Here is a 24,079-nt window from a genome sequence, read left to right on the forward strand (position 1 = left end):
AAATGTTAGCTCCTAAAGGCCCTAGCTGAGACTGAGGCTTCATTGTGCTAGGCACTGTACAAACACACAAAAGAGATGGTACCTGCCCTGAAGAGCTTACAGTTGAAAGTTACAAACAGACAAAGGGTAGGAGGTGTGGATACAGCATACAAGCAAATTAATCCGGGGAAGAACTGGCACAGCTTTGTAGGCTAATATTGCACATTTGGTTTTATATTTCCATACATAGATTCTTTTTTAAAAAAATATGAAAATATAGTAGCCAGCAAGCATAACAGTGAAGGCAAAGCAAGGCTATCAGGTGTCCTACGGACCATGGACCTACCATATGTATGCCCCTGTACAGTGACAGGGGGTTCTCCTCCTTTCAAAGAGGCAGTGGCATGGTACCCCCCTCCGCATCCCGGGGTGGTAACAGGAGCTCCTTCTTCCCTGAGAGAGACAGGAGTAGCAACACAGCGCTCCAAATACTTACTCCAGCTTGTTGGGTACATGGGCCAGGCCTGCTGCCCTCTTCTCTTCTTACTACACGTTATCTGTTTAGATGGTGTTGACTGAGGGGGACGGGAACCCTCAGCGCTGGGGTTTTGGAGTTAACACCCTATTAAGATGCATAATGCAGGTCAAATCTTTCGTAGCTGTTGATTCAGGCTGTTTGCACACTCTGGCATATATCAGTGGTTTGGTTACACTGTTTGTTTTCAGCTTTTCTTTGTAGTCATGAGAGCAAGAGACCTTTGTAATGAAAGCAGAGATTCTTCTGTCATCGCGTGACTTTAGATGTCTTAAAGATAGGTCTATACTGCCTTCATCCAGCCCTGGTAACTGTTAGGATTTGTTTTGTATTTTGGTGATGGCAAGTTAGAACAAGAAAGTGGACAGAGTTCAAGGGTTCATGGAAATGGCTTCACACTAGGTTTAATTTACAACTCTGATTACATGACAGTAATGTGATTCTTTGTGCTCTGAGATTTCCGTTGACTTTTCAGTGACTCTAGCTCTCATTGTTCCTTTATTCGCTTCCTCTTTAAAATGATGTTGCCTTAACTGAACCCTTTTTATGCAAAATTTAGGAGATGAATGGCTGCCCCCAGAGGATGTTGCATAGAAGCAACTAAAATACATATTATCTCTTCTGTTTGTAGTGTCCATAAGCACAAGGCTACTGTATTTATCTTCATGAAGGCTATGACAATGCATTCATTATCCATTTAACAACTAAAGAATTGCATTCAAACAGAATGACTAAAGAGGGAATTTTCTGTGAGCTAAAGTGGGACACGTCGAACACACTCCCAAGTCCCTAAGTCAGAGCCTCAAACACACACTTTTCCCTGGAATTGCTCATGATAGGGGTTCTTTAATGGTAGATTCTACATCCATCCATAAAATATAAGATGTTCTGTGACGCTATCTTTATTTTTTTAGTGGATGGTTTAAAAAAAAAAAAGCAGAGAAAAGATCAAGTCAAAGAATGTAATGTATAGTATACGGTCGTTAAATGCATTACTTGTCATTGTGAAAGTTTTTCCTCTGTGTGTATTTTACATTCCCTGGTGATGCTGATTAGTGTAATGGATGAGATCATTGATGGGACAGCATAACATGTTAGAATCTATGCAGGGAAGCTAGATTGCTTTGAAATTGACACTAGCGTCTAAGGATGTAATGTTTATGATCCTGCACTATTTTGGGCAACTCTGGATGTTTGGGGGAAGGGTGAAGTTTGGAGGATGGCAACATAGTTTTGTTTGTGGGAGATTTTATAAATGGGGACTTAACTTATCCGGGCAACTATAGTTCAGGAGCTCAACTAAACTACATTTGCTAAACTCTTGTGCCAACAGCAGGTGTGCACATTAATCTGCCACACTTGAGGATTCAGAATGTTTTCTGACTGCTTATTGGCCCTTAGTGCCACGTGAGGCTGAACATTTCATGGTCAACAGGAACGATGAGGATGTGGTGTATGTGGCAGGTTCTAACTCCCACTCCTTCACCATCTGCTCTAGCAGCATGGCTATTTGGCATCTGCACAGTCTTCTGTTTTTGCCTCCCTATATCCCTTCCCCCTGAATGGTTGGGTTGTTTCTTTTAACAGGCCTGCGGATTCACTCTCATAGAATATCAGGGTTGGAAGGGCACTCAGGAGATCATCTGCTCAAAGCAGGACCAGTCCCCAATTTTTGCCCCAGATCCCTAAATGGCCACCTCAAGGATTGAACTCACAACTGGGTTTAGCAGGCCAGTGCTCAAACCACTGAGCTGTCCCTGCCCCATAGTGTGTCCACAGTTAGCTGTCCCACCTAGGATCCTGGAGTGTCTCCCCCAGGACAGTTGAGCTCTAGGGCTGTTGATGGCTCTGGCTTCTGTTATTCCTACTGTCTGAGTACCTGGAGTTCTCCAGCCCCTTCAGGAATTGATTGACTGTTGCTTTTCCTTCCTAAGTCCCTAAGTAGCACAGATTCTGGGGCCATGTTTATATTCTAAAAAAGATCTGCTGCCAATAGGTCTCAGCAATGGATGCAGCTGAACTGGTGCACAACATAGGTTTCTTATCTATGCTTACTCATTGCTCATGTTTGGTACTGGTTCTGCTGCACATATTGCTGACACCCATTTTCAGCCATGGTTCTTGGTGGTGTGGACAAAGCTTTAGATGAACGTGAATCACCTCCTTGTACAAGAAGTGGCTGCTGCTCATTGGCAGGGACTCCAGTTCTACCAGCCTGCCTGGAAAGATCAGGCCCCTGTCTCTTTTCCCACTTGTCCCGCTGAGAAACTTTTTTTTTTTTTTTTTTTAAACACCACTTGTTCTGCTCTCTGCAGTGAGAAAGGAGAAAAACAGGCTAAGGTTAAAAAAATATTCTCAGGCTTATTCGTCCAGCATGAGAGAGGAAAGTGAGATCTTGTTGTCGTGTCCTCATTTTTGTCAAAGGATTGAGATTTGGGTGGAACAGAAAGGGTGACTTACTGGATGAACTAGTTGATGTAGTATTCATATGTTTACTCTGTGATTAAAAAAAACCCCTAGCACCAAATCTCCTCTGGGCTCAGGCTGTAGGGCTATCAAATTGCAATGGAGATGTTCTGGCCTGGGCTGTATCCTGGGTTCCGAGACCCATGTGATACCATGAGTGGCCAATATTCTGCTTTAGTTCCAAGAAAAGCTACCTGAATAGGGGCAAGGTAACTTTTCCAGTTCCCCAGAATGAGATCCACAGTGTATCAGCTAATGCCCCTCTAATTCGTGCTGCACTAGACTCCGTGATACAGTTAAGCTGAGTCATACCACATTTAAATGTGCAGACCTTAAACATCCAGAACATTTGTTGACTCTAAGATAGGAGAGTGTAAATATTCAAAGTGACGTAGATGCACTTGGAAATGCCCCATGGTGGGAGTTAGTATACACTATTGGGGAACATCTGTGGGTATGCATGATATCAATGGGCTTTGTAAGTGTGCAGGCCATACTAGTAGTTGTGCTAATTGCATTGATTTGGAAGGTTAATGATCTTGGTTAGGCAGTTGGGAATGAGAAGAGATGTATATTAAATATAGGCTTCAATTAAGCCTTAGAAAGGATTCTACAGCTTCACAGTGGGGAACTTTGGGAGCAAAGGGGCATGTTTAGGCCTGACAGAAGCCTGCTGTGGATTTTAAGAGTCTGTTCTGATAACATTTAACAGCATAAGTGTAAGAAGAACTGTGTATGTGTAAGAAATTGCAGAGTAATCATGTTTTTGAGAACAAGAAAAGATAAAGTAACTAAAAAGCTAGAAAAGACTGGTTTGAACTAAAACTAAACCTGTACTGACAGGGTAGGAGAGTTCTCATGAAAATGAGAAGCTAATACTTGATGTATAAGGAAAGATAACAAGAAGTTATAAATAAGTTTGTGTCACAAAAGGCGGGTGAAGTAAGTAATTGATCGCTACTTGCTGAGTGTTTTGCCTTAATAGTTGTTACACCCATGTGTTAAGTGAACCGCAATCCTACGCCATCTCTCTCAGATCATCTCAGAGTCTGCGTTCCAGCCTGAGCCCAAATGTCTACACTGCAATTTTATAGCACTGCAGCCCCAGCAAGCTGACCTGAGCCAGCTGTAACTGTGTTGCAGGTCTTTCATCGCAGTGTAGACATACCTTTTTTTTTTTTTTTTTCAGTGTCTAGAAATTGACTGCAAAGCCTCTGATTTTCACTAAACAGGAAAAAGCATAGGCGCAAATGTTCCTTCCCCAAGTCAGAATCACTCAAAGATTATAATATTTCTGAATGGAAATACCTCAGATCAATTGGCTATATTCAAAATTGTAAATAGTTCAAAAGACTAGATGTCCCTAAATCTGTACCAATCCTACATGTAGATGTTTTAGTTTAATCTATAAAGGAAAATTATAATCCCAGTGGAGGGCGCCATTGCACTTTGAGAGACCTAATAACTGGAGCATTCCCTTAATGAGATGACAGGTTTCAGAGTAACAGCCGTGTTAGTCTGTATCTGCAAAAAGAACAGGAGTTCTTGTGGCACCTTAGAGACTAACACATTTATTGGAGCATAAGCTTTCGTGGGCTACAGCCCACTTCATCGGATGCATAGAATGGAACATATAATAAGAAAAAATATATATACATACAGATAAGTTGGAAGTTGCCACACAAACTGTGTGAGAGGCTAATTAGTTAAGATGAGCTATTATCAGCAGGAGAAAAAAAACTTTTGTAGTGATGATCAAGATGGCCCGTTTACACAGTTGACAGGAAGGTGTGAGGATACTTAACTTTAGGGAAATAGATTCAATATGCATAATGACCCAGCCACTCCCAGTCTCTATTCAAATCCAAGTTAATGGTATCTAGTTTGCATATTAATTCAAGCTCAGCAGTTTCTCACTGGAGTCTGTTTTTGAAGCTTTTTCTGTTGCAAAATTGCCACCCTTAAATATTTTACTGAGTGGCCAGAAAGGTTGAAGTGTTCTCCTACCAGTTTTTGAATGTTATGATTCCTGATGTCAGATTTGTGACCATTTATTCTTTTGCTTAGAGACTGTCCGGTTTGGCCAATGTACATGGCAGAGGGGCATTGCTGGCACATGATGGCATATATCACATTGGTAGATGTGCAGGTGTCTACAGCCAAGCTCTAAGGTACAACCGCATTTGCTCCAACCCCTCAGACAGACACAAACACCTACAAGATCTCTACCAAGCATTCTTAAAACTACAATACCCACCTGCTGAAGTGAAAAAACAGATTGACAGAGCCAGAAGAGTACCCAGCAGTCACCTACTACAGGACAGTCCCAACAAAGATAATAACAGAATGGCACTAGCTGTCACCTTCAGCCCCCAGCTAAAACCTCTCCACCGCATCATCAAAGATTTACAAACTATCCTGAAAAATGATCCCTCACTCTCAAAGATCTTGGGAGACAGACTAGTCATCACTTACAGACAGCCCCCGAACCTGAAACAAATGCTCTCCAGCAACCACACACCACACAACAAAAACACTAACCCAGGAACCTATCCTTGCAACAAAGCCCGATGCCATCTCTGTCCACATATTTATTCAAGTGACCCCATCATAGGACCTAATCACATTAGCCACGCCATCAGGAGCTCATTCACCTGCACATCTACCAATGTGATATATGCCATCATGTGCCAGCAATGCCCCTCTGGCACATGATGGCATATCTTAACTAATAGCTCATCTTAACTAATTAGCCTCTCACAGTTTGTATGGCAACTTCCAACTTATCTGTATGTATATATATTTCTTCTTACTATATTTTCCATTCTATGCATCCGATGAAGTGGGCTGTAGCCCACGAAAGCTTATGCTCTAATAAATTTGTTGGCCTCTAAGGTGCCACAAGTGCTCCTGTTCGTTTTTTTGTTTCTTTTGTTTTTTAATAAGATGAGTCATTCTTAATGAGCCTCTCAGACATTAGAGCAAAAAAGAGTGAGGTTATGCTGTGGTTTATATTGAGAAGAAAATGGTTAACTCGGTGCACTATGTGAAAATTCATTCTATTGAATTTGTACAGGTATTTTAACATTTCTCTGACTATATTAGAATTGCATATTTTGTTTCAAATACTGAGATTTCTACTATTTTGATGATGTTGTAGCATATCTACTGCCATATCCTATTGCTTATTTCAGTTTGCTTTGCAAAATATGACCAGAATGTATATGTTATTGATTCAAGCAAAACAAGGAAATGTGTCGCAAAGATTCTTGATGCTTTTGAAAAATACCACTTTTTTAAAAAAACAAAAACAAAAAGCTACAGATCAGCAAACTGGATTATTATGTTTATATTTGCAGCCCAAAGGAGCACTGGAAAATGCATTAAAAGGACATGCAAACAGTATTCGAATGATTCATAACCAGCAAGTTGTTCCACTGGAGCAAGCGATGGTAAAATATTTAAGTGTTGTACTATGAACATATAGTTACATTAAAAATATAGATATATATTTCAAAACTACCCATTAGAAAATCTGCAAATTACAGTGCAGCTAAGGACATTTTTTTCTTTTGTGCAAATTCCATATTAGGTTTAGTTTTATGAGGGGTATGTTTCCAAAATGTGCACATCTGCATATAAATATCTAAATACAGGTTTTATATACATTTTATGTAATTAAAAGGGTAGTCAGATACATTTTTAACAAACCAATTTCATGATCTTTGTTAGTATTGCATAATATTGTGAAAACCAAACTTTTCTTTGCCCCTTTGTTTTCCACTTCTACATGTACAATTTTATAGAAATACAGTAGGACAGGGAGAAAAAAAACTTCCACAAGTTCTAACTTTGCATAATTTATTTTCCATTTTTGCACTGCATTCATGTTGGGCAAAGAAAACAGTTATAATTTTCACATTTGTTTAATGGTTTTGTTTTACTTTCTGGGTTTGGTAATGGTGGAAATCCTACAGGGTAATGTTTACAGCCAAAGAAAAATCTTCCTTGATCTCTCAAAGGATATGGAAATGTTTCTTCTAACAGGTTTTGCCAGGCACATTTTTTTTTTTTTTTTTTAAGAAGAGCAAGCTGAAATCACAACTCCGCCAGATGTCAGTTTTTCTCTGTATATTCTGCTTAAATTTTTCAGCTTATACTACTTTAGTGTCTGAGGACCCAGTTCTGTTAGGTGGTGAACATCTCCTGGAAAGTGTGAGAAACTGTCTGAAATCACTGGGAATCGGGGAGCTCATCATCTTCCAAGGGGTTTTCAGTACCTCAGAGGATTGGGCCTTAATTTAGCAGTTCATACTTATAGTTCCTTACAGAAATGTATTTGTCCCTATGTTCCTCTTATAGAGAAGTATTAGGTCCTCTGTTTCATTCTGCTGATCTTTCACCGTTTCTCTTCTAATTAACTCTTAATTATTCTCATCTTTTTTCTTTTTCCAAAACTGACTGTCAAGAAATATGTAAAAGCTAGGGTAAGTGATTTTCCTTTCCAAAACTGCAAAATGATATACTGTGCCCAATGAGCTTTAATTTTAACTAATTCTCCTTCACCTCCCAAATAAATAATATCCAGCCTTTATTGCTGCGAACTTCAGTTATATTTGAAGTCTTCTAGCACGCAAAGTATACCTGCTCTGTGCTTTAAGAAAAATTGTTTCCTTTCAAGAGTCTCTATTACACACGCTGGCTGCTAGTTCCATTAGTAGGCAATCAGTTCTTAGCTAATGCAACTAGATTGCATTCATTAATATTAATGTGTTTTGAAATATATTATTGGTTCTGATTATCTAGGTGATTTGTTCTTATAGACATACATTGTATTAAAGCAAGAGAATTCTTACTTGTATAAAATCTTTTTTTTTTCTTTTTTTTCTTTTTTTTAACAGAGCACTTTAAATCAGAGCATTAGATTACTGCAGAGGACATCATCTGAATTTATGGTAAGTCAGTCTTTCTGGCAAAAAGAACATGTGATATTTTTTTACTTTAAATCTACCCTTCCACAAGCATACAGGACATAACATTTGCAATATTTTAATTTTATTAACTTTTCGGGGGCAGGAAGAGAGTGTCATACTTAGAGCTAGGGACCAGGGATGGAATCCACAAAAGGTACTTAAGCAGCTAAGTCCCATTTTTAGGTACCACTATGACCCATAAAACTCCTGCTTGGCTGACACCCAATCCTGTAGGTACCTAAACTCACATGGCTCCCAAATTTTTACCTCTGGGCATGTGCAGTGCAGCCTCACTGTCAATGTCCGGACACCTGTCTCCCACTTAAGCCTCAGCGCAGTTCACAAGCCCAGAAAAACAGGCATTACGCTGCCTATGTCATGTGTGAGGCCCCGTCTGGTAGGTGACCTCTGAGACCCTTCTGGTGAGTTCACACAAAACAGTGGGGGGGAAGGGAAAGGAGGAGGACCTCCCTCAGAACATTTAATCCAGTAGTTAGGGAACTCACCTGGGATATGGGAGACACCCCCCCCAGTTCAAGTTTCCCCTTCTTCCTGAAGGGGAGAAGGGATTTGAACTGGGATCTGCCACTTCTCAGGTGAGTGCCCTAGCCACTAGGCTATTGTGATGGTGGCGCTTCCTCAGTCTCTCATTAAACAACTGAATAATTAAATATTAATTGGAGCAGTAAAGGAGGAGTTTTGTTTTGGGCTCCACATGCAACTTAGGCAGACAAAACACCTATCTTCTCCCCGGTTCCTGGATTGCCAGCAGAGATAGGCACTGGGCATAACACTCACCCGTCTGGCGGGCACCTCCCCTGGGCTAGCTTCAGTAATACCCTGCCTAGTGCACTGGTTTGTGGATCACAGTCTAATGCACCTGTGGCTCCCCATGCATTTTGTAGGAAGCCAAGGGGTCTAACTCAGGCTTTGTGTATCACAGTGTTGTTCCTGTGAATTCTGTTTTTTCTAGGCACCTAAACAGTTAGGCATTGTGACGCTCTATGTTGCAATGTCCAAGTCCTTTTGCAGGTCTGAGCCAAGGAATCTCAAGCTCTGGGCTCTATTCTACAGAGCTCTAGGTGCCGTGGTTTCCCCATCTCTCACATTTCCCCTTGAAAGCACTTGATGTGCAAAGTTTCATTGATTTTTATTGCTAATCTAGGTAGTTACAGTGCCCAGGAAGCAGCCACAAATCAAGACACTGTATGGCTATTTTTTAAACAGGCCATTGGAAAGTTTTAATTCTGACTTAGTAAAATAATTTCAGTACAATTTTACATGCTGTGGTTTTCATGTTACTCAGCAGCTTGCGTTTACTCTTAGTCATTGATGTAGGATTGCTTTACCTGTCCGTATGTAAAAAGAAAAAAAATTTTTTAGCCCACTCATGTGCTTAATGAAATGAGATCCACTGTCTTGTTAACGTTGGATGTCTCTTCCTCTGGCACACTGCATCCACCTTGTCCCCTTACTCACTCTTGCAATCTCAGCCAAACTGCAGGAAGCTTGAGCTTGACCTGGCTTCCCTACGACAGCCCACCTGCTTTCCTTCTCCATAGCAGCTAGTGCTTGCACAGCCAAGAGAGCAGCTGCCTTTATGCTCTGCTAGTCTCATGAGAATCAGCAACAGGGTGGAGAGTCCTTCTGGCAGCAGCTTTCTCTGTTACCACCAGCCTGTCTTAGCTCCTGTAGCAACAGTCCAGCCTCATTAGCACTAGTGCAGTTATGTCACTGTGATTGCTCCTTATCTGCTTCAGTTCTTCTCGCCACTTTTACACCCATGCATGGCAGCAAACCAGCTGCAGGAAATCCATTCAGAACTTGTATGTCCTGGTCCTAGATTGGCAGATAAGAGGGGTTGGTGAGAATGTGAGGTTGTTGTAGGGAAGGAACAGAAGCTTTTCTTAAATTCACATACAGAGTAAGGCTCTGAGTACATCATCCTTTGTGTGTATTGGGGAGCTATCGGGATTTTTTTATAATGAAAAGCTGTCTGGTTTAAAAAAAAAGGGAGGGGGGACCAAAATGTTTCAAGGACATTTACAGTCTACATTGTAGTCCAGAGCTGAGATACAGTTTGGCCATGTGCTTGCCTTCCACATGAGTACTTCTGCCATGATAGAGAATGTGAAATTTATTTTCTGAGGCAAGACTTTGCTTATCTTTACCTATATAGTGTGGGGCTGCTATTGTGGGGATCCAGGTGGTGATGGAATGGCCTAGGAGATGAGAGAATCCCTACTCGTAGAGGAAGAAAAGAAAAGAAGGGTAACCTGTTCTAGAAGTATGAAAGAGAGTGTAGGAAGGGCTGCTGCCTGACTATAGAGGTGCCAGCCTCTGACAGTGGTGAGGGGGGTCCATGTTGGTATAGAATGAATCCTTGTGCCTGAGGGGTGCCGGGACATTGTGGGCCCACTGTTGCACTCACCATATTGCACTCACTCACATATTGCATTGTGGACCCACTGTTGCACTCACCATTTGTCTCAGATTTTACTGTTATCAGGACAATGATATTTGTTTGCCTATAGAAAGGGCTAAAAATATAATACCAGCAGTGTTGTGGTAGCAACTTTGGAAAGGTTTTAGCTATCTTTTACGTACATTCTTTTTTCAGATAAAAGTAAAAAATGTGATTAGTGCTGTTGATGCTGCTCAGCTTCTCATAAGCAACGATGCGTCACTGGTTATCATCCAGGTAAACTTCCTTATGTGTAAATTAGTTTAATGAATTTATGGTGCAGTAGAGGCTTTAGGTGAGGGATTGATTTGTTTGTTTGTTTGTTTTTATTTTTTAGGAAACCAAAAAGTACATGGATATGATAATAGGCTACTTCGAGCAATATGTTGAGTGGGTCAAGGAGTCGGTAAGGTGCATTTACTACATTGAGGGAACTACTGTAAAATACGACAAAGTGTGTAAAGAATCTAAAGATGAAAGACTTATTCTATTTAAAGTGTGTTTTACCATTTGTGTTCAGAACAGGGGGAAAAGTATAAACTGTTATAGTGTGTTTACTATAAATGGAGTTTCATTATATTTAAAGTAGAATGGAAGGAATAAGTTGTTTCAGTGCATACCAGGGTACTAAATGCCGTTCTAATTACAGTGTTGTTTCTCTAGAGTGCAAGTGGCCGAGATACCATTTGTACTTCTCACACACTGAGCCTGACTTTTTGTGGTTTTGCTCACCCTCTTCTTAAAAATAGGAAAAATAAATGCATAATTCTACTGAGCAGAGCAAGTTAATTCTTCAAGGTGTGATTTGTGCTCTGGGGATAAAATATACTGCAGGAAATTGCTTAGGAGGGGGGGAACACGCCCTTGGTAAATGGCACATAAAGCTTGTGCCAGGTATTGCAGGGTTTTTTAATGAATGATTTGAACAGTATTTTTAATCTGTTGTAGATTACCATGGAGGTAGCGGCATGCAAGCCTATTGCCAACGTGATAGACACTGCAGTAGATATATTTTTATGCAGCTATGTAATTGATTCTGTGGTAAGAAATATTTCCCATTTTTCTAAACTAGGGCCTTAAATGGGGAATTCTTGCTTGTACTTCCACCAAACTGTGAACATAACTCTCTGCATTTCATCCTTTGACTAAGATGTTCTGATGAGGGAGCTTGTCTAAATCTGAGATTGGCAAAGGAGAAAGTGTTCTGATCTGGATTAGATTTAGTTTAACATATGGAGCTCAGGTCTGAAACCACTCCAAGGCTGGAGTTTCAATACATTCCCATGAGATTTTTGTCCCATCGTAGCAGAAATCCATTGTTCTTGTGAGATTTTGCCATCTTGAATATGAAAAGAGACCAATTCTCATTCGGGATCTGAATTTGAATCCGAACAGTTTTGGAGGAGGTTCTGTTTTGGAGAGTTGAATCTGAACTCCCCTGAAATTCAAAGCGGAGTGGATCTGATCAGTTTTGACCCATCTCTGCTCTTAGAATATAAGAACAATGAAAGTACTGAGGAAAAAAATTCCACAAACATCTTTGCTGGAATCTAGAAAATGTGAATGAGGAAAAGGAACTTTTTTCAGGTGGCGTGCAGAAAACAAATCTTGGTTCATTCATGTACAGAGGAGAGGTTCATTATGGCTGGTAGTACTTTGAGGTGCTGCTATTTGGCATTTTCTCATCTCAGAGGATAAAAAGTTGGCTGTGTGTATTAAAAGAAACCACACATCTGTAAACCACCTAAAACCTCTCCCACCAATTCTTTCTTTTCCTCAATCAGTCTGAACCAAGCAATAATCAGAACTTGTATACAAGAACCACCTCCAATTTTCTGAAATCGAGTCTGAGGTGCTAACACTAAATCCTGAAATCTGCTGTCCTGCCAGAGCCAAGTCATAATCATCTAGTACCACAAAGGAACTGCAGAACTTCTCCTTCTTCCATCCTGCAGAAACTGAGTAGGAAAAATACTACTCACTAAATCAGTTAACTGTGGATGGGTCAAAATCTTACATGATGAAAGATCCCAGCTGGGCCCACATACAAGTCAAAACTGCCTCCAGCCCATAGGAATCAGGTTTAAAATACCATTTTAACAGCTGGAGCCTGCTAATCTGTGCACTAATGAAATTACTCTCACAGTTGTGAACTGCAGCTGTCAAGTCAGAAACTACCTCTAAGGTGATGAAAATTCAGCTTGCCACAGGGAACATGAATAAGGCCACTACTGTTAAATATCAAGGCAGGGAAAAAACATGGCTAGTGGGTTCATCTCTAGGGACACAGTATCTTCCAACTTGGAGTTGGTTGGTTGAGTAGTAATGTTCTGCTGCTGGCCCAACAACTGATAATTCATGGCTGCCTCTCATTACAGGGTCTGCAGTGCCATGTCGGTGACTTCAGCTGTATGCTTTCAGAAACAACATAATTGACAATCTAGTAGTAATAAGGGCAGCAACTTCAGCTACTAAATAAAAGCCAATTTACAACTCAAAACTCTTAAGGGGGTCAGTTCTAAGAAATAATGTGGGAAGAAACTAGCAGTGGTTTAAAACACTAATACAGTATTTTATTGAATGTCATTTTCTTGATTTTTGTCTTCTAGAATACCTTCTGGTTTGGTTTAGGAGGCTGTTCAATATTTTTAATTCCTGCCATAATTTGTGCTGTAAAACTATCCAAATACTATCGTAGAATGGATACAGAGGATGTGTATGATGAGTAAGTGTATAATCTTAAATAGGATAAAAAGAAAGTGGACACAAATACTTTCCTGCATAACACATTATTTTACATGAAATATATGGTGCATTGTTTAAACCTTCACTGTTGGCAAAATGAGCACCACAGTATCCTCTGAAAGAGTACGGATATGGGCCCTGATCTTTTAATATGCTCCATACAGGTGGACTTCCATATCGTACATTGATTCAGTGGGGCTCTGTATAGGTGTAACAGGGTCTGCCTGTGAGAAGCTCTTTGCAGGTTCAGAGCTTTAGAACTTCTTACACCTTTATTTTAAAATATTCCCAATTTCAGATAGATGATCTTTTGCTCAATTATAACGTTAAGATAACTTGTACCTGCTTTGTAGTTTCCTTGTGTTAATTCTTTCCTTTTTTGCTCAATATCCTGATTATCCCTAACCAGTCTTTCCTTTTCACTTGCAGTTCCTCTGTCTCAGGGACTTGGCATTTTACTTTATGATAACTGTTTTTACTTATTTTCATTTTTACTATTTTTTCCTATTCTTTATTTTAGCTGTTCAGTAAATCTGTGCACTTTGTTTTTTCAGATAATTTTATTTCACATTGGTCAATTTGTATTGTACATTCACAAATGAATAGAGCCGTAGCAAGGCATGTACTGCTAAGACAAATGTTCACTTACTAGTATATTTAAGTTGATTGCTTCTCCTTTTTTATATTTTTTTAGTGTTGAAACTATACCCATGAAAAAGTAAGACACTTTTACTGGTATTTGTTAAAGTTCTTTTACTAAAGAGTGAGGGTTTATATTTAGAATGTAGTTTTTATAGTAAAGAATGAACATCTTTTGGTTTAATTATATTTTGTAATGGTAGGGTACAACTGAACATAAATATCTCCATTAAATTGAAATTGGAGCATGCTAAAATAAGATTTTATAGAATTATTTGATATTCTACAGTATCAGTAAGGTTGAAAATTAAAGAATATTGTCTACTGAACAGAAACAACTTATTTTTACAAACAATACCATCAGCCATTTACATGTCTTTGTAGCCATTTGTACATATTGCATCTTATAGTTAACATAGTCTTTTTTTGGTGTATTTATTTTGTTACAGTATGGAAAATGGTAATAATGGTTATCATAAAGAGCATTTATATGGTATACACAATCCTGTTATGACAAGGTAAACCAAGTCTGAAACTGCATGCCTTCACGTTTCCTTGCTTAGCGTACTGTGCTAATCAGCTATCCAATTTTCTGCACGTTTTAAAGTGAATAGTTTAATTTTCTATTTGCCTTTTGCATGGTTGCTCACTATAACAAGTGCTGTATGTTTAACTTTTTTGAATAAGCCTATATAGCCATAGATATTGTAATAGTATCCGGTCATTTAACTGTGGAATTTTATAAGCTTAAAAGACACATAATTCCATATTACTTCTATAACATGGTGGCCCTAAAATAGTAAAGTTATTAAAGTACTCTGTATAGCAATTAAAAGGCTGTGGGGGGTGCATGTTCACTTTTTCCTGTTTTTTTTCCCATGTTTATATAAAGGTCTGTAGGACCAATTATAAATTGATACTTAATGAATACCCCTTTGACTGTAACCTGGGGCATTAATAGATGGTTCACTTTTAAATTCTAGTTTGTTTTTTTTAGAATTTTTTTCATGAGAATGCATAGAAGTAGGCTACATAGAACAAGCAGGACTAGAGATTTGAAAGATAAAGAAGAAACATTAAAAAAATCTTCTATTTTATAAAAGCAATGAGTAGCTACAGTAACCTCCCAAATTAACGTAATGTTTAATGGCTCAGTAGTCCCTCCAACCTGTGCCTTTGGTGCAGCTTTTTAAACGGCTGAGGAAAGGCAAAGTTTGCTATGTGCAGGCTGCAAATGAGCCAGGGGGTATGGAAGGTTAGAGGAGAAGATGGATGTTACTGCACCTATGAAATTAGTCCAGACCTGTGTGGCCAAACAGTTAAGTCACAAGTCTGGGAGATGGGAGTTGTGGGTTCTTCTCCTGAGTCTGCAGCTCGCTTGCTCTGAGACACTGGCAAGTCACTTAACCTCAGTGCCTTGGATTCCCATTCCATAAAACTGGGATGGTGCTATCCACCTCACAGGGCTGTAGTAAGACTTCAGTAGGCTTTGGAGGAACTCAGAAGTATGTTACAATGAGAAGCTATGTAAATAATTGGCAAGTATAAGGACTAGTGAGCCCCATAACTTTTTTATATAGAACACATTTAGATTGAATGTTTGGTAGAGAATTAATTTTTATTGCTCTCTGGATCATGGATGGGGTGTTTTATGTTGATGGGGCTGAGGTTGACATTTTTGACAGCCCTCAGGGCCGTATCAGTTGAGTAAAAGTCTATTTTGTATTGATTATTTTATTGACCGAGTCTCTTCCCTATGCATCCTTTAGGAGGAAGTATTTCATAATAGTAGTATTCATGGTGTTATAATGTTCATTATTTTGGCATAGCCTATATCACACTGTGGGCTTTTGGAACTCCTCAAATTAATCTACAAGGTATTTGACTCCAAAGTCAACTCCACTGGCACATCAGAGAACTTCCACATTAAAGACTTTTGATATTTTCCATAAGAGGGAACCACTAATCATCCAGACTTTAGAAGTCACTTTCTGATCTTCGGATTTTTTTTAATATTGATTTTCAACATTCTTGCACTGTATGGCACATTATTTATGTGGTATTTCAAAAAAAATTTAAAAGGAAATCCTTGTTCAATGACTGAATAATACAACAAGTTATTTGGAAATAAGCGAAAAATCATTAACATAAAAATAGACTCTGTTAAATTAAAGCATACTAGCTTTCCACATGGACACAAACACATTAAGGACTATATTCTGATTTCAACTGTCCTACGGTCAGTGAACTTTCTCTGGATTGACCCCACCATAGCAATCATTAGAATTTACTCTAAACTGCCGTTTCCTTTTGATGATTTCATACCTGAGACAGAGTTTGAAAAAACTGCATCAGGGCTACGACAATCCGGGAATACCACTCTAGTAGATTCTTATTTTCTGTTCTTAACTGCACAAACCAATTTCATATTTTCTGCTATACTGCTTTTTCTCAGTTCCTACAGATCTTTTTAGTTGGCTGTAAGTATTTGTAGCATCTTTTGAGTGAGATTGTTAGCAATGAAACCATATCCTCTTAAAGTGATAGGAATAGGAAGCCTCCCCCTTTGCACCTGCAGTGTTATGGATGCACGTAATTGCAGGTTGCAGTTGCATTTAGAAATCTACCTGATTATTTTATTTTTCCCCGATCAGGTAGGTAGAGATCTAAATAAAAATCAAATTCAGGTACAACTATTTGTGTGAGCAAAATGGGAGGTTGGGTTAAGATCTTTTTTCTAACTCAGGTCTATAGTGTTTGATTATCTGAGTATTTCCTTCCACCTCAAAACAAAACTTTAAAAAAAAAAAGATTGCTATATAATGAAACTAAACCCATTTTCTCTAATTAAAAACTTCAATAACTGACAAGAAGACTCAGGACTTATTTATATAGCACTTATACATTTCAGACCCAGGCATGATTGGTGGTCACACTACTGACATCTGACAGTACCACGCACTGTAGTTATGAACGCAGTATATTCAGTCCTTTTGTTAGCAACAGAAAAATATATTTTTGTGTTCTCTTTAGCTCTGTGGAACAGTGGTAGCCAATACTGAAAACATCAGGGGTAAGTAATGAGCTTTTAAAATGTATTTCAAAATCTACCTAGCACATCCTCCCATTTTGAAATCTGCTTCTTAAAATGTAAAAACACATGCTTGTACACACGTGATTGTAGGTAGGGTAAAGTTTATCTCTTGACACATCCATGACTTTCACATGAAGACCATGAATGTATAGTATTCTATCTGAATTTTGTTGCTACCTTAATCAATTTTTTATTGATTTTTTTTTCTTGTGATCTATTTTCAGCCTATAGAAATGAGGCTCAAGATTCTTCTACAGGAAAACATGAAATTCTTCCAACCACACTGGGATCTGACTTCACTATCCAAATCCCATGCCACTTGTTCTATGTGGCTTGTACAGTAAATCAGTCTTGAATCAAGAAAACAGTGTTTAATGTTATGCCATTAACTATTGTACAAAATACCAGAGCCCTTCCTCTTCTTCACTGCTGTTTAAGACTTGAACTAAAGTGGTTTCTGTTTTTTACTTTTTTTACACTGAGGTTTCTATTTCACATCACAATATGTATACTAATGTGGCTTACACAGATTTTGCTTGACTACCCTGCCATGATTACTCAAGTTCTTACCTTACCATTTTGTTGGGAATGTGTTAAATATAGTATATACACATTTGCATAAAGAATACATTTTGTATACAGAGTCCTTTGTATATACATTTTCTTAAAGCTTAAAAGTGTTTTAGCAAAATTTTTGATATTGTATAATGTACTTCACAGATGAATTTATCAGCATGTTCAGTGTTGACTTCTGGTGCTCTTGGACGACCACTTTGGACTGAACTTTAAATGTACGGGATATGCATTATCTCCTGTCTCTGAAAAATTAATTCAGTTGAAGATTTTTCTCCCTCTCTTTGAGTTATTTAATACGTGATGATTTTTAAGTATTAGACCTGAAAGGGTATTTGCAGAGAGACTCATTTAAAATTACAACTTTTGTGTATGTGGCAGAGTATGGAGCTCCCTGGAGTTTGAGTAATACTCTAATTAGACTGAGAGATGTCAAAAAATTGGTAATTTTTAGAATACTTCATCTCCAAGTTCCTAATAAATGTCAGTGGTTCTTTAAAAATTAGTTAGCAAAAATATAATCACTGCCTATTTAAATTAAACTTTCTACATAGGAATTTGAACACTTTTAGAAGGTTGTTTTACATCACTGTAGTTTAGGGTATTGCCTTGAATTTAGACATGTCAGTTGTGTTGCTGGATTATATGACATCATAAATCCACTTAATGGGCTGTAAAGGTCTACACTACAAAAATAAAGCACAGGGGGTAGGAAAGATGGAAGAATTGGGTATCTTGAACTGAAGAGAAAACTGATTATATACCAGTATTAACTATGTTTTCAAAAAGGTTAATTTGGCTTAAAATAAGGGTAGTTCCAAAAACCTTTGAAAACATAAAACAAAACTGAACAGCAATACCAGTTTTATCTGGAATAATGTAAGTTTTTTCACTCTTTGGTCAGAAATGGAAATATTTCTGTGTGACAATATGTAGCGCGTGTGTGTGTGTGTGTGGTTGTATATATGTTCAGAATTGTAGAATTTAAAGAGTTTATTTTTCATTTGAGAAAATTTTCCCAGTCCATTTAAATAAACAAAAACTTGGTTAAGTAATCTGTATTTGATTCATAAATAACTATTTTATTTCATTTTAAGTGTGTTTGAGAGGTGTAGGAGACACACTGGGTTAAGATGTGGACTGAGATCACATTGGGAAATGGATTTTGTCCTCCTTACAAAAACTGATGTACTGTTGGACTTCATTGCCAAGATTGGCTCCAAGCAAGATGAGAAACCCAGAAATAGAATGAGAGGGATTAGATTACCTTGATAAACCTGTGTGGGGAAGCTCATAAACCCCCAGGCCACACTGGGAATGTCTACACAGCAAAGAAAATCCCATTGCTGGCCCATGCCTGCTGACTTGGGCTGCAGGGCTGTTTCATTATTGTGTAAACTTCTGGGCTCAGGGATCCTGAGAGGTGGGAGGGTCCCAAAACTCGCCCTCCAGCCTGAGTCGACACAGCAATGAAGCAGCCCAAGTCAACTGGCATGGGCCAGCCATGGGTTTTTCTTTGCTCTTTAGACATACCCAGTGTGTCCTAAACTCTTTCCTTAGTTAAGGAATGTGCTGTTGATTTGCCACAGAATTCCATGTTTCCAGTATTGGCACAATATATAAAAATGACATGCTTGCCAGTGCACATCCACAAAAAACATAAGGGTACCACAAATCCATTTTTATTAATTGAATTATTTTAATCTTCTGGACAAATCCTCATAGGTTTGATTTGGCTGACCTTCTTCTGATTACTTCCATGTGGTCATACAATATCTGGCATAAAGACAGCTATAAAATAGCTGGAGAGTGGAAAATATCTGTTAAAATCAAAGGTGACGTGTGCATTTTGGGTAGGAATGTGCTTTTCAGTTATACAACTATCGTGCTCTATTTAGCTGCAAGACGTGTCTTGTTACCTTCTTGGGAGTTCACAGGTTATTTGACATTCCCCTAAGCTATAAATTATGGGCATATGCTTACACTAGGGTGGTTTATTTAAAAAAAAAAAATTACAAGCCACCTCGAGAGAGAGACTTCTTTGTGCACAAAACCTTTAAATTGTGAGCAGACAGTTGCCTGTTTCTTTTGCTTTTTTGGACTGAGTTGCTTCAGGATCTTATTCTGTGTTTCACCATGAAGACTGTCATCCTTCTTCTAATGATGTTCTGTTGCATGGGAGGGTTGGGACAGAAACAGACACAAAAGAAAAGGAGCAATGGTGAAGAAATCCATTTTCAGACTAAAGTCAAAGATGCTTGCACAATGAACATGAGTGGTAATGGGGAAATGAAACTCAGAATTGAATGCAAAAACCAAGGCAAGTCTTACTGGTGTGAATATACTGGCAAACCATCAATTTGTCGTCCTTTCAATAACAACCCAAAGGTTTATTGGAACCAGATTGCCCTTGAACTTAGAAAACTCCCAAACGCTTGCCAGTCCACCCTAGTGCTGAAGCCCAACATGTGCCAAAAGGCTCCCACAGATGCTCACATGAAGCAAGTAGCTTCCAGCATGAAGCCAAACCAGAATCCTAGCCAGCAAGCAGATACAGCCAATCAGGGGAAATCAATCCAGAAACCCTCAGCTTCTTTAAAGCAAGTTAAAGAAACCCAGGCAGGGAAAAGCTCTGCCAAAAAAGCAGGGAGACCTAAACCATCTACACAACCTCTTGTAAAACCAACACAGCATGGACAAGGGTCTGAAAATGATACTGAAGTAATGAAGTTGGCACGAGAGCATTGCTGGGAATCACTGCACGCTTTCTGCTCCTACATCATCAGCATCTTTAAAGGTTAAGAATTGCTTCAGGTAAAGCTCCCTCTTCAATAATATACAACCAAAACAGAATCTCTTCACATTGTTTTTTTAAATTAAGCTTAGGGCTCTCTAAAGAATGTAGATAAGGATTGTATACTGTGTAATGAATTCAGAAACTGTCAGATAGGAAGAATTTGTTCACCTTGAAGATTTAAACTTGTTGACGGTTAAGTGACCTAGTGCCTAATCCTATGAGATGTTGAACAGTGTAATCTCCCATTTGTAGTCGGTAGGAGTCAGGGGACCTTAGTACCCCTCAAGATTGGGCCTTTAGTAAGAATTAAAATGTAGTGCCTGCTATCTTAGTTAATAATAAATAGTACTATTTTCAGAATTACTTTCCAGTACACTTCTGTGTGTGATACAATTCTTAACCCAGCAGCTCATCAATTCCACTTGTATAAACTGGATTTATTTTTCGCCCCAAATGCATGCTGCTTTGATTTAAACTAATGAGATGTCATCATTTTTTTAATGTATTGCATTCATCTAAAAGCACAATTTAGAAAGACATGCAGATTCTGAGAACACTAGGGTTGTTAAGCAAAACTACGCGCTAATATTTAATTAACTTTTAAACTATTTTATGGAGTTTTGAAAAGTTACTTAATTTACATACATAAACCAAAACAGACAATTATTTGAATATTTCTTGTGGAAATGAGAGGCGATCACATGCTAAATCTTTGCTGCTATAGTTTGGGCATAAAGACAAAGCCTTCACAGAAGTAATCGGAGTTGTTCCCACTTACATTTTATCTCTGAGACTAACAACAGCTGGCTACAAAACCTGACAAACTTTCCACAGGAATGGAAATGTGTACTGTGTGAGCCAGAAAGTTAGTTTTAGGCACGCTTAGACTGCGGAAGATTCCAAGGGTGCTTAAGAAGGCAAATTGCTAAATGACTAATTTTTATTTTCTTTTTTATTTTGCAGAATAAATTTCTTACAGCTGAAGAGAGTTCCCTACTGGAGTTTAATATCCTTTTTTAGACTAAAGTTTTAGTTTCAAAATGGGACCAGAGCTATAAATCTTGTAATTACTTTTTTCCTTTGCACTTCTAAAATTAAACCATTTTAGCAAATTTTCAAGACAGTCACCAAAGATGCATGAAATTGGACTGATTGTACTGAAATTATTAAGATAAACTCTCCTATATAAATTCTTTGATTCTTCTAAATATAGTTATAATATATAGGAACATGACTGCATTTAATCTGAGATGTCAGGTTAACTTTTTTAAAAGGCTGAACTTTGCTACATTTTACTATTTGTGCAACTTTATTTTAATGAGCATTTATAGAAAGATGAAAGCTGTAAATAATGCTCCAGTTTATGCAACCAATAAAAGAATGGTTTTTGAAAATATCCTTGTGTGTTTTGCTGCAATCTTAAATATAAGGACCTGTGTGTCCAAACAGTGATTTACATAATGCCAGTGCCAGAGTCTAAGGGACTGGGGTAGCATATCAGGGGAGAAGGAAACCACAGATCTCAGAATGAAGTGGCAAGTGCTTGTCCATGCTGTGATACTGAGAAACTTCAGCTGCAAAAACTGAATGGAAAAATTACAGTATAAATATACAGTCCAAAATAGAGTATAAAACAGAGGCAGCCCACAGAATGATGCTTTTTTTAAAATTCATCGCTATTACAAACATGTAATGAATAATCTTCACTTGTTCTTGACTCCAAATGCTGGTACTTGCAGGAAGGATTTGGAAAGGGAGAATAGAATATTCAGCTTCTTGCAAACTTACAGATCTGTGCACTTGCAAAATTACACATTACTTCCACACGAACATCAATGTCAAAAACCCAGCCAAATGCTGAAAGGATTAACTTGTCTTCGTTTTAGGCTATTGGAGTTTACAAAACATTATTATTAGTCCTCTGAAATAGTTGTAACAAGTTACCCCACTTTGCCCTAAGACACGTAACTGGAAAAACTGATAAGGTTTGTTTCATACCCTGATTCTGCAAGTATTTAGCATCTTGTGCAACTTTACTCACAGATGTGTCTTATACTGAAATGCTAACTAGGAGAGAGTTTTGGAGAAAGAAAAACAAGTGACAAAATTGAGAGAGAATCTTTAATAGTACAGGATTAGTACAGTAGCAAGTACACAGAAGGGAGGGAAACATTTGCCAAATAGCTTAATGTAAATGCATGTGCCAGGTCTAAATGCTGATAAAACAGGTGCTTAAGGAAGCTTAAATTTGATCTCTGTTTTAAAGTTAACATTGTAACTATCACCAGTAATTTCAGTTATCTATCCTAGCTTTCTGCTTCCTGTGGGGGAATCCTGATAGGTACCTCCAAACATGGGGAGAGGTGAATGCAGTTTTATATCCAATTCTCAAACTGTTTTATCATGCCTATTACTCTGGTCTTTGGGCACCATACAAAGCAATCTTTTAGGGGAATAGACTTATAAATATGTAAGTAAATTCTGGTAAGAAACAAAACATGATCTTTTAGAGAGAATCAGGTTCCAGTGTGTTTATCATACTGTAAAACTTTTCTTGGAGACTGCACATGGCTGCTCATACTCGAGAACAATATTTACTTCCTAGAATAGCTTCCATTTCTTCTCAAGTCATATTTAGACATAACAGAACTATTCCAGGAATATGTTTGAATTTTCCAACAAGCAAGGTGTTTGACATGAGTGATTCTGTATGTGAAAATATGCAAATGTGGAGGTACAGGGTGGGTGGAAGGCTTGAGAAATGAGGCCCAGGAAAAGGAGCAGAAGAACTTGAGTGAATTGAAAGTTGTCAATTTTAAATAGCGGGACATCAGGGAAAAGTTACTCTGAAAGGAATGGCAGTCTGGGAATGCCAACACTTTCCACAAGTGGTCTTTAAAAATGTGTATGAGTGTGTGTATGTATATGTGTGTGTGTGTGTATGTATGTGTGTGTGTGTGTATATATATATATATATATATATATATATAATAGCTTTGCAACTTGAATTCTGCCCCCCCTCGCCTCCCCCTCTCCCTCCCCCCCCCCAAGTTCCTGCTACCTGCAAAGTAAACGTTAGTGTGTTTTCTTTAGCAAGGCAGGCATCCTTCCCTTTGAACAGCACAAAACTTTACTTTAGCTTGCAGACTTAATGGCTATAGGCACATTCTCCAGAAGCTTTCTTCCTGCGTAAATATGACACTGACCAACTGCAGAGCTGAAGTGTTAGTGTGCAGGGCAGTGAAAATGGATTGCTGTCCAGGTCATAAGAGCATTGGCAACTACTCTGGGAGGGTCAGCTGAGCAAGCACATCCTGAGAGGAGCTTAGATGCCACCATAATGCTAGTGTGTGAGTTGAGGGAAAGAGGAACAGGAAGTGGTCATCCCAGTAAGAAACTGCAAGTGGAAATCAGAGGGGACTCCATATAGTGTGCCTTTCAGATCCCAGCCAGCCAAAACATCACTGAATGTTAGAGGACTCCAAATAAAAATTGAGCTTTCAAATCAATAAAAACTAAAGGCTATAAATGAAAGAGGACTGCACACTCTTGTTGGAATTATCATTATTTTTGACACAGTATGAAACCTCTGGCTTCCTAAAACTTCACAGTTATTCCTATGCTGGACATGATGGCCACTTGAAGCTTCAAATAAGCTGTGGAATAGAGTTCTGGTCCAGCTGCTACCACCTGAGCTACAGGAGAATCCACATTAGCTGCTCTCTAATAGAATTTTTGTTGTTTGTATGAGCTTTCTCAACTTCATACAGCTATGTAAAAGCACCAACTTCTAACAATAAATGAAACAAATTAA

General features: G+C 38.5%; 2 protein-coding genes across 6 annotated transcripts in view; both read left to right on the forward strand.

The window, feature by feature from the left end:
• The window catches only part of PROM1 (prominin 1), a 93,157-nt gene extending 74,634 nt beyond the window's left edge, over positions 1 to 18,523 (forward strand). Inside the window, exons 18-28 of one of the 5 annotated variants that reach the window (XM_073342457.2) lie at positions 6,340 to 6,432; positions 7,450 to 7,467; positions 7,882 to 7,935; positions 10,574 to 10,654; positions 10,755 to 10,823; positions 11,366 to 11,458; positions 13,027 to 13,142; positions 13,857 to 13,880; positions 14,251 to 14,319; positions 16,835 to 16,874; positions 17,120 to 18,523. In XM_073342457.2, the coding sequence (XP_073198558.1) occupies positions 6,340 to 6,432; positions 7,450 to 7,467; positions 7,882 to 7,935; positions 10,574 to 10,654; positions 10,755 to 10,823; positions 11,366 to 11,458; positions 13,027 to 13,142; positions 13,857 to 13,880; positions 14,251 to 14,319; positions 16,835 to 16,853 (636 nt within the window). In that variant the 3' untranslated portion in view covers positions 16,854 to 16,874; positions 17,120 to 18,523. The other 4 variants (XM_073342458.2, XM_073342460.2, XM_073342461.2 and 1 more) reach the window with 4 other exon arrangements.
• Positions 18,524 to 19,540: 1,017 nt separating this feature from the next.
• FGFBP2 (fibroblast growth factor binding protein 2) lies at positions 19,541 to 20,270 on the forward strand. Its single transcript, XM_073342466.1, has one exon. The coding sequence runs from the start codon at positions 19,605 to 19,607 to the stop codon at positions 20,268 to 20,270; it is 666 nt and encodes a 221-aa protein (XP_073198567.1). The 5' UTR covers positions 19,541 to 19,604.
• The last annotated feature ends 3,809 nt before the right edge of the window (positions 20,271 to 24,079 follow it).

Source organism: Lepidochelys kempii, chromosome 4 (genome assembly GCF_965140285.1).
Source record: "Lepidochelys kempii isolate rLepKem1 chromosome 4, rLepKem1.hap1, whole genome shotgun sequence".
Classification (NCBI taxonomy): Eukaryota; Metazoa; Chordata; order Testudines; family Cheloniidae; genus Lepidochelys; species Lepidochelys kempii.

What these genes read in the sequence shown, in the direction of transcription:
- FGFBP2 (XM_073342466.1), top strand. Translation starts at nt 19,605, where the DNA reads ATGAAGACTGTCATCCTTCTTCTAATGATGTTCTGTTGCATGGGAGGG.